The sequence below is a fragment of the Pteropus alecto genome, unplaced genomic scaffold (assembly GCF_000325575.1).
Source record: "Pteropus alecto unplaced genomic scaffold, ASM32557v1 scaffold311, whole genome shotgun sequence".
In the NCBI taxonomy this organism is placed as follows: Eukaryota; Metazoa; Chordata; class Mammalia; order Chiroptera; family Pteropodidae; genus Pteropus; species Pteropus alecto.
Window position 1 is genome coordinate 1886031 of NW_006431916.1, and position 10848 is coordinate 1896878.

The following is a 10848-nucleotide window of genomic DNA, read 5'->3' on the forward strand; positions in this document are numbered from 1 at the left end:
GGACTATTCAGCAATTAACCTGCCTGCTGTAAATGCTAGCTACTTACCTATTGCTGCAAGTTTTCACATACATCTTAGATGGCCAAGGAAAGAAATTTTATATTTAGAGAAGGTGAAATACTGAAGAACCTCTAAGATACACTTACAGATTCTATGAATATACGATTACGAAGGCTTCATTTTTATTATTTATTTATTTAAAAATTTTTAGTAGGCTTTATTTTTAGGACAGTTTTAGATTTAGAGAAAAATTGCACAGAATGTATAGAATTCCCATATACCCACTCCTAGTTTACCCTGTTATTAACATCTTGCATTAATGTGATATATTTGCTATAACTGATAGACCAATATTGATCCCTTATTAGTAATGTCTATATTTTACATTAGGGTTCACTCTTCGTGTTGTACAGTTATACAGATTTTAACAAATGTATAATGTCATGTTTCTACCATTACAGTATCATGCACAATAATTTCACTCCCTAAAATCTCTGCATTCTACCTATTTGTTTCTCCTCCTAGTCCTTTGAATCCCTACCAACCACTGATCCACAATTTCTCCTATTATTAACATTTTGCATTAGTGTGGTACAGTTTTTATAATTGATGAGCCAACATTATTACTAACTAAAGTCTGTAGTTTATGTTAGAGTTTACTCTTTGTTTATGTTAGAGTTTACTCTTTGTTAACCTGTCAGTACATTCTGTAGGTTTTGACAAACGTATGCTATGTATGCACCATTACAGTATCATACATAATAATAGTTTTATAGCACTAAAGATCCCCTGTGGTCCACATATTCATTCCTCTCTCCTTCCCCATGAATCCTTGGCAGCCATTGTTCTTTTTACTGTCTTCATAGTTTTTAAGAATGATATGTTTTTACTGTCTTCATAGTTTCCAGAACATCATATAATTGAAATAATACAGTTGGTAGAATTTCAGATTGGCTTCTTTCAGTTAGTAATGTATTTTTAAGATTTATTCATTTCTTTATATAGCTTAATAGTTCATTTCTTTTTATTGATGGAAAACATCCCATTGTATGGATGAGCCACATTCATCTAGTAAAGCACATCTTGGTTGCTTCCAAGATTTGGCAGTTATGAATTAAGCTGCTGTAAACATTTGGGTGCAGGTTTTTGCGTGGACATAAATTTTTAACTTGTTTGGGTAAATACCTAGGTGCAATTGTTGAATCCTATGATAACTTATGTTTAAGTTTATAATAAATTGTAAAGGGCTTTATTTTTAATGACAAGTAAAACACATTTCTTTTCTTTTTATACCTCTCTTTACCTCTTTACCTTTCTTTAAAAGTGTTGTTTTATGAAAGTAAATTAGTAGAATTGCACAATGAAATAAGATTGAGGATGTACATGAAGCTTCTTATCAAACTACAGTCAAGAGCCACTTTACGACAGGGATATGTTCTGAGAAATGCATCATTGGTCAATTTTTTCGTTGCATGAACATCATAGAGTGTACTTAAACCTAGATGGTTTAGCCTACTACATATCTAGGCTATGTGATATAGCCTATTGCTCCTAGACTACAAACCTGTATAGCATGTAACTTTAGTGAATACTGCAGGCAATTGTAACACAACAGTATTTGTGTATCTAAACATCTAAATTTTAAAAAGGTATGGTAAAAATATAGTATAAAAGGTAAAAAATGTTACACTTCTAATGGACAGCTATCATGAATGGAGCTTGTAGTTGAGTTAGTAAGTGGTGAGTGAATGTGAGGGCCTAGGATATTACTGTACACTATTGTAGACTTTATAAACACTGTATACTTAGCTACCCTAAATTTATAAAACAACACGGGATTAAATTAAATCATGCAATTAAGAGATGTGGTAAACACAAGATGTTATAACTGCTGTCATAACATGGTATACTATTTTACAGCAAACATTTTTTATAAGGAGAAAGAGTACGGTCTATGATAATGATAAAAAGTATGGTATAAAAATACATAAACCAGTAAAATAGTCATTATCATTATCAAATATTATGTACTGTACATAATTGTATGTGCTATACTTTTATACGACTGGCAGCATAGTTGGTTTGTTTACATCAGCATCACCACAAACGTGTGAGTAACGCATTGCATTACAACATTGAGACCTTACGATGGCTATGTCTATGACATCATTAGGCGATAGGAACTTTTCAGCTCCGTGATAATCTTATGGGACCACCGTCATATATGCGGTATGACATTGACTGAAATGAAAGGTCGTTATGCAGCCTGACTGTATAAGTTTAGTAGGAACCAATAACTAAATCAAGATTTTTTAAGTTGGTTCTTTCAACTAATTTGCTTGAAAAAAATTGGAGGTTTGAGTCAAGCTGAATTATATAAAAGTTAAAAGTGTAAATGAATAGAGTTTCTGATAGTAAAAATTGTGGAGTTTCTTGACTCAAACATTTGGAGTGTCTATATTGCCTTTGGGAGCTCAGACTAGTGAAAGAAGTGAACAATGATAGAGATATGCATCAGTTACTGTGGGGACACAGGAGGAATCTGTAATCCTGCCTGAGTGGGTGGTGGAAGGGGTTCTAAGAAAACTCACTTTCTAGGAAGGTGATGTCTAAACTTTTTTTTCTCCCTCTTTATTAGCTTTAAAAATTATTTTAAAATGCATAGTTATTGCACATATTAAAAGAATCCAGAAGTGTAAGTAGTAAAAAGTGTAAATCTGCTCTCCAATTTTCATTCTCCAAAGTTATAGTTAATAGATGGGTAAATACACCTCCAGATTTTTCCTATACACATACCATCAGGGTTCCCTCCTTCCCCCCCAAATTTGGGCTTATACAAATATAAAATTTTGTATCTTGCTTCCCCCGCCCCTCCCCCGTGTAATAGACTATCATGTATATGTTTCTGTGTCGGTAGATACAGATCAATCTCATTTAAAAATTCGCTGCTTCACATAATAGGATGGATATACCATCATTTATTTATATTATTTCCTATTGTTGCATATGTAGATTTCCAAGGTATTGCAAACGGTAGATATCCTTGTACCAATATATTTATTTTCTTTTGTGAATTAAGTTTTAAATGATGAGTATATAGGTAGGTGAAGGGAGTGAGGACTAACGTGAAGGGGGAAATGTTTTCTAGGCTAAGGAAACAATATGTAATTTAAAAAATACTGCTGAAGAAAATGACAAACTTTTAGGGGAGAAGCATTTCTATTTTTATGCTTTGGAAATACAGCACCTTCTTGTTTTCCTCAGCTATATGGTAGAGTATCTCATTTTATGGAATATACATCTCTGTATTGAATAATTTATAGTCAGATAATTTTCTTATTTGGGAGATTAAAAACTTTTTTCTATAAATATTACCAGTTAGATAGGTAGAATCATAGGCTGATAAAAAGGATTTGTCAGAGGTCACACAGAGATTAAGTGGATAGTTCTAGGAATAAAGCTTGTAGTTCAGCTTTCTTTCTCTTAGCTCTGTTGTCTAATTGAGAATTTCTTACCTAGAGTTCAAAATAGCTTTTTGGATCATGAATCCCCCACACTATCCAACTGAAACAAATTTTTAATTTAAAAAATAGTGATTGGGAAGTTGCTAGTTTATCAAGAAGGTTATTTGAAAATGGCATATCTGGCTCGAAGTAGATGAATTGCATTTTGTTATATATTACTCTTAATTAAAATTTTATTATCCTTTAAAAGTTTTAGTTGCTGCTTTGTTCCAAATTTCCAATTTTGGAGTGTTGCATGTAGTGTAATATCAAGTACTAACTAAACTAGTATTATACTTTCATCATTCTCCTGACAAGTAGGAGTATCTGGTAATTTCTTAAAAATACATTGGAAACAAAATGGAGCATGAAACAAGGATAACGTCCTTCTGAGCTATTTCTAAAATGCTTGAGTAAATCAGCCTAATGTATTCTCTCATTACCTTAAACAATAATTGTATTGTCTATTGTATTCCATGATTATGAAGTATTCATCTTTCATCCTAAGGTAATTATTTCTTTATGTGAAGTGTAATTTTAAAGCGTTGATATCTATTTTATTCAGTTAAGAGTTATTTTTCAAGAGTAAAGTATACATTTAAACATGTAAAATGACATTTTATATTTAATATTTCTAGGGCTGCTTTAGAAGAAGTAGAAGGAGATGTGGCAGAATTGGAACTAAAACTTGATAAGGTAAATTTTAGTTTTTTAACTTTTTAAAACATTAATTCTTGTTTCCCATAAATAATAATTTGTGCCTGTAGTACCAGGTGGTTCATGTCGTTACTTCTTTCATCTCTATGAGGTTAAATGCTGTTATTATCCCAACACATGAGGAAATTAAGGCTAGAGACAATAAGTAGCTTGCTGAAAAACTAAGTGCCAGAGCTAGAATTTGAACCATGTCTGACTTAAAAAAGCTCACTAGATATTCTTTTTATTGTTGGGAGTTTCTTTCTTGGTCTATCAAAAATATTGCAGCTATTTTTTTGATGCTTAATGGATTTCATACATATTCTGATCATTTCTGTTTATAAATTTGGATGTGGCCATGTTCAAATATAAAGGTAAAAATACTTATTCCATTTTTTAAAGATATTGCCAGAAGTGCTTAATATATGTTTAATAATTGATATTAAGTAGTCATAGTCTATGTAAGGGTAAATGTACATTGATTCCTATCTTCTGTATTAATTGTTGAAAATCTTCTTTTGCTTCTACCCAAGAAATGTATATAACTGCTATATAACAGGCAGAGATATGAGAACGAGTAAGAAATGGCTTCTGATCTTAAATAACCATTGTTTAGTGAAATATCTTTAAATTATTGGCGGTAAATCAGATGCATATATTTGAAATATCTTTTTTGAAAATAATTTCCTATTTGTATAATCATTGGTGTAAATGGTATTGCTGTGTAAAGCTGTGCTTTTCCAACCTTACTGTGCATAAGAATCCCCTGGGGATCTTGTGAAAATACAGATCCTGATTCAGTAAGTCTGGGGTATCTGAGATTCTCTCTTTCTAACCAGATTTCAGGATGGCACTTAGAGTGGCAAGGAAATAAATTTTGTTAGTTAGGCTAAAGGTTTTCAAATATTTTTAAATCATGAAAGATATGTGTATATATGTGTGTATATATATATATATGTAATGTAAATAGAATAGAAATTATATAAAGCAGTATTATTTACGTATGTGAAACAAATAAAAATTTTAGAATATGTTTACTAAAAGTTATTTTTGCATAGTGCTGTCTAGTTTCAAAGTGCTTTGTAATACACTATGCTTTTGGATTTTTATAATAATCCTGTAAGGTAGATGGGCCAAATGATATTATTCCCATTTTATAGATGAGGACAGCAAAGCTCAGAAAGTGAAGGACACTTGCTTCATTTCACAGTTAGAAGAGGCAGAACCAGGGTTAGAACCCATTTGTTTTTATTCTTAGTTCATTGCTCTTCTTGTGCACCACTGTACTCCTGGATCCATGTTGGGGGAGCACACGACACTTGGAAATTTTCTGAGGAACACTAACAAGCTTCCAGGCAAGCGTTTTAAAGATTTAATGTTATAATTTTTAGTAAGGATATTATTTTCAAAAGCTTATTTTTTTATTTAAAATTATATGTATGAGATTATTATTATTATCATTATTATTATTTTACCCTGAGGTATTATATTATTTTTAAGTACTCTTTGACACAGTTTTTAAACCCTTAGGGTAGGCAACAGAAGATGTAGTCTTGATTTTTTGGTAGGTTTATGAGAGAGTAGGGAGAAGGGCAAGGCTTTTTAAAGAATCACAAGAGTACTATAATAGGATATCTATTCTCTTTGGGTAGAACTGCATCTAAGTCATATGAAACATTTTGTGGGGAGAGGAGCTCAAAATTTAAAGTATCTAAAAAGAATTTTTGTTAATGATTTTGCTTTTATGAGTTGCTATTTTTTTTTTTCCTTTATATTATTTGTTTAGGGTTGGGAGACTGGTAGAATTCTAAAACCAAAAGATTCAGATCTAAAACAAAGTTATTAAATTACTTACATTCAGTACTAAAAACTCTAAGCCCTTTCTAGAGTCTGTATTAATCCAAAGGGCTACTAAGGGCATCACAGAAACTTACTTCTTTTAAAATATCTTCTATCCATATAGAAATTCCATAGTTACTTTTATATTCCTCTAGTTTAAGATCTCAATCCCTTGTTAAATGTACCTCTCTCAAATTCTTAAGGTGTTCTCTATCATTTTTACTTTAGAATTATGAGGAGTTAGCATAGAGAAGAGAACCTGAGAAGAGCAGGAAATGGTTGTTATTGAAGGTGGTGGCAATGAAGAGGGTGGGGCTGCCCAAGACTAGTTTAGTGATTTCATAACTTTGTGCAGGGCAAGTTTCACTTGTAATATTGTAAATCATGCCATCAACAGGTTAAACTAGTTTAATGACTTACATCGATTTTGCTTATAAGGTATGCCACCAATAGTTACACTCTTCTTGGTGAATAATGCTTACTGTGTGGCATTGATCTGCTGGGTGCAACCATTTGTCTATTCTGCCAGGTGTTTGGGCATTGGCAACATCATAGAGCATCATAATTGCCATCTGGATATAATCTCTGTGTCTGTTGCATCTTCTCTTTGGAATGATTGCTACCTTTTAAATCATAGCACAAGTACTACGAAACTTAGGTTTGTTTTCTTATGTTGTATTGCTTCTTGCACATACTTTCATTTAAATTAGTGTACTATTATTATAATTTTTGGTTTTTAGCATAGTCTAGTAATTAAGAGCACAAAGATTGGAACAAGGCTTCTTGCATTTGAATCAGGCTGTTCCACTTTACTGAACTGTATGACCTTGGGCAAGTTCCTCAACCTTGCTATGCCTCAGTTTCTTCATCTCCAAAATGAGGAAAATAAGAGTATCTATCTATCTAAGGATTGTTGTGAGAATAAGATGTGTTAATACATGTTAAGTGCTTGGCACTATTCTTGGCACATGGTAAGATATGGTAAGTTCTAAATAAATGTTAATTATGATGGTGTCTCTTTAAGAGACTGTTAGCTCCTTGAAGACTCACTGTCTTTAAAGAGAAAAAAACCCTCTCATTTCTTGTGTACTTAGTGTACTAGGTCTTATGTTTTACTTATATTATCTCCATCCTTCACAACAATGTTGTAAAGTTGATATTGTACCCAGTTGCACATGACTTAAAGGATAGTCAGCAAATAAGTTGTTTGTATGCCCATCATCTGGCAAAGTGCCTGTGACATATTTATCACTTTAGTAAAAAACCTGAATGAATTTGGGCTGCTAGCTTGATTATTTTGACTAATTTAACGTTTACTCTTACTCTTAGGTAAAAACCTTCCCTCTTTATAAGTTTATATTATTCAGTTATATCTTAATTATAACTCATTTAATAAGGATTTTGACAGCTGGCATAGGCACAGGATCTATCACCAAGTCAGTCTTTCTTTTGGGTAGCTGCAGTATATGTATGATTTCAGCTACATGACGATTTTATTTTCTTTCCAACTCGTGTGATAATGACCTCTATTCTAATTCTGATACCTCTTTTCATGGCCATATTCTATGCCTCACTACTCAAAGTTCTAATCTCTGGGATCTGGAATGCTGATATCTTACTTTCTGACTTGAATCTCCAGTCTTTCCAGTTCCAGTCTTTACTCCTATTGCTTCTGTTCTTCAGGCTCATCTAGAACTCTAGTCTTTCAGTCTCTCTACTTCTGATATTTCAGTTCCCTTTTAAGTTCATTTCCCTTTCAGAGTACTTTTTTGTTGTTGTTAACTTTTTTTGTTGTTGAGGTAAAATTCACCTGACATAAAATTCACCATTTTAAAATGCACAATTCAGTAGTTTTCAGTATATTCAGTGCTGTGCAACTCTCGCCACTAATTCCAGAATATTTTCATCACCCTAAAAGGAAACCCTGTACCTGTTAGCAGTCACTACTGATTTCCCTCTCCCTACGTCCTCTGGAAACCACTATTCTTCTTTCTTGACTCTTCCTTCCTTTTTGTAGGAACACCTTTGTTTCTTGCCCCTGATCCAGAAACTTAACAAAATCTGTCCTTATCTTTTTCTTTTTTTCCCTTCTGTTCGAGTGGTAAAAGTATCCCTTTCCCTATGCAGTCCTAGACTCTTAACTCCTCAGGACTTTCCTTTAGCCATCTCTTTTTCTCTTCTCTACTACCTCTTTATTTTAAGTAGATAAACATGTTCAGGTTTCTCTTGGACAAAAACAAAATAAAACCCCACCTCTGACAAGGAAGTGCAAATCTTTGTTGTGTAATTACCATGTGCCAGTAGCAGTTTGTGCTAAGATCTCTATGTGTATTATCTTAATCCTTTTATAGAAACCTTATATGGCTTGGTACCATTGTTATTGAATTATACAGAAGAAACTGAGACTTGTTGAGATGTGAAGGTCACTCAAGATCACTTTGATGGTTAAGTATGGCAGCTGGATTTGAACCTAAGCTGGCTGAGCCCAGAACTCTGTGTATCGATTGACTGATTTATATTAGAGTTGACATACAACATAAAATATTAGTTTCAGGTGTACATCATAGTGATTCAACATTTATATACTTTACAAAGTGATCACCACAGTAAGTCTAGTAACCATCTGTTGCCATACATAGTTATGATATCATCGACTCTTTCCTATGCTGTATTATATCCCTGTGACTTATTTTATAACTGAAAGTTCGTACTTCTGAATCCTCTTCCTCTTTTTGGCCCAACTCCCCATCGCACTCCCCTCTGGCAACTATCAGTTTGTTTTCAGTATCTATGACCTTGTTTCTGCTTTGTTTGTTCATTTGTTTTAAGTGAAATTGTACGGTATTTGTCTTTCTCTCCAATTTATTTCACTTACCATAATACTTTCTAGGTCCATCTGTGCTGTCACAAATGGCAAGATTTCATTCTTTTTTATGGCTAAGTAATAGTCTGTTATATATATGTATGACCTCTTTATCCATTTATCTATTGATGGACACCTAGGTTGCTTCCATATCTTGGCTGTTGTAAACAGTGCTGTGACGAACATAGGGGATACATGTATCTTTTTGAATTATTGTTTTTGTTTTCTTTGGAGGTATATCCGGAAGTGGAATTTCTGGGTCGTTCGCTAATTATATTTTTAATTTTTTGAGGAATCTCTATACTGATTTCCATAGTGGCCGCACTAATTTATGGCCCCACCAAAATTAGAAAATTAGAAAAGAGATCCCTTTTCTCCACATACTTATTATTGTCTTTTTGATAATAGCCATTCTGTAAGGTGTGAGGTGATATCTCATGTGGTTTTGTTTAGCATTTCCCTGATGACTACTGATGTTGAGCATCTTTTCATTTGTCTATTGGCTATTTATATGTTTTCTTCAGAGAAATGTCTGTTTAGGTCCTCTGCCCATATTTTCATTGCATTGTTTTTTTGGTGTTGAGTTTTGGATATTAACTCTTCATCATGTGTATCATTGGCCAATATCTTCTCCCATTCAGTAGGTTGTTTTTTTTGTTTTGTTGATGGTTTTTTTTCGCTGTGCAAAACTTTTTAGTTTGATGTAGTCCCATTTGTTTATTTTTGTTTTTATTGCCTTTGCCTGAAGAGACATATCCAAAAACATTTTGCTAAGACCTATGTCAAAGAGTTTACTGCCTATATTCTAGTTTTATAGTTTCAGGTCTTATATTTAAATCTTTAACCAATTTTGAGTTTATTTTTGTATATGGTGTAAAAAAGTGGTCTAGTTTCATTTTTGCATGTATTTGTCCAGGCTTTTCAACACCATTTATTGAAGAGAATGTCATTTCCTCATTGTATATTATTGCCTCCTTTGCCGTAGATTAATTGACCATATAAATATGGGTTTATTTCTGGGCTCTCTATTCTGTTCCATCAATCTAAGTGTTTTTAACCCTGTGTTAAAACCCTGTGTTTTTAACTATAATCTTATACTACCAACCTGTCTCTCTGTCTGCTTTTATGGAAATTTTTATTTTAATTATTTTTTGAATTATTTAATTATTTTTAAATTATTTACTACCACCTATGTGGTACAAAATTTAAAGGTACAAAAATGTGTATGTACCCAGTGAAAAATTAAGACATCTAATCTCTTTCCTAAAGGAGAACATTGAACTAATTTCTTGTGTGTCCTTTCAGACATTCTTTAAGCATATAAAAGTTGATGTGTATTTGTATTCTTCTCAACACCAACAAAAATATGAACACTCTTCTTCAGTTCGTTTTTTTAAAAAAATTTATCTCGGATGTTGTTCCTTGTTATTAATCATAGAGCTGCTTCATTCTTTTTAATAGCTGAATTGTATTTTATTGTATGGATACATCATAACTTATTTATACAGTTGCTACCAGTGTTTTAGTGTGGCTGCAGTGATTGATTTCACATGTGTGTCATGTGGCTTATGTGCAGATATAGCTATATAATACATTTTTTAAAGTGAAATCCTAGGTTGAAAGGTTTGTGAGTTTAAAATTTTGATAGCCCCTGCTAAATTGCTTTCCATAGAAATTGTACTAACTTACACTCCCACCAACAATATATGAGCATGTGTGTATCCCCATACCTACAGTATCTAAAACAGCATGTTATCATCACACTTTTGATCTTTGCTGTTCTGTAAAAAATAGTAATTTGCATTTCTTTTATTATAAGTGAGATTGAATTGTTTTTCTTGGTCATAAGATATATTTGAATTTCCTTTTCTGGGAATCATCTGTACATGTCTGTCAGGCATTTTTTTTAGTGGCAGGTTGGGTTTCAAAAATGATTTGTAGACCTTT

At 32.6% G+C, this 10848-nt stretch overlaps 1 protein-coding gene across 2 annotated transcripts in view; it reads left to right on the top strand.

The window, feature by feature from the left end:
• ACAP2 (ArfGAP with coiled-coil, ankyrin repeat and PH domains 2) overlaps positions 1–10848 on the top strand; it is a 125775-nt gene that overhangs the window by 46832 nt on the left and 68095 nt on the right. For both annotated transcript variants that reach the window (XM_015600309.2, XM_006906162.3), the window contains exon 2: positions 4142–4199. In XM_015600309.2, coding sequence (XP_015455795.1) covers positions 4142–4199 — 58 coding nt within the window. The remainder of the gene's footprint in view (positions 1–4141; positions 4200–10848) is intronic.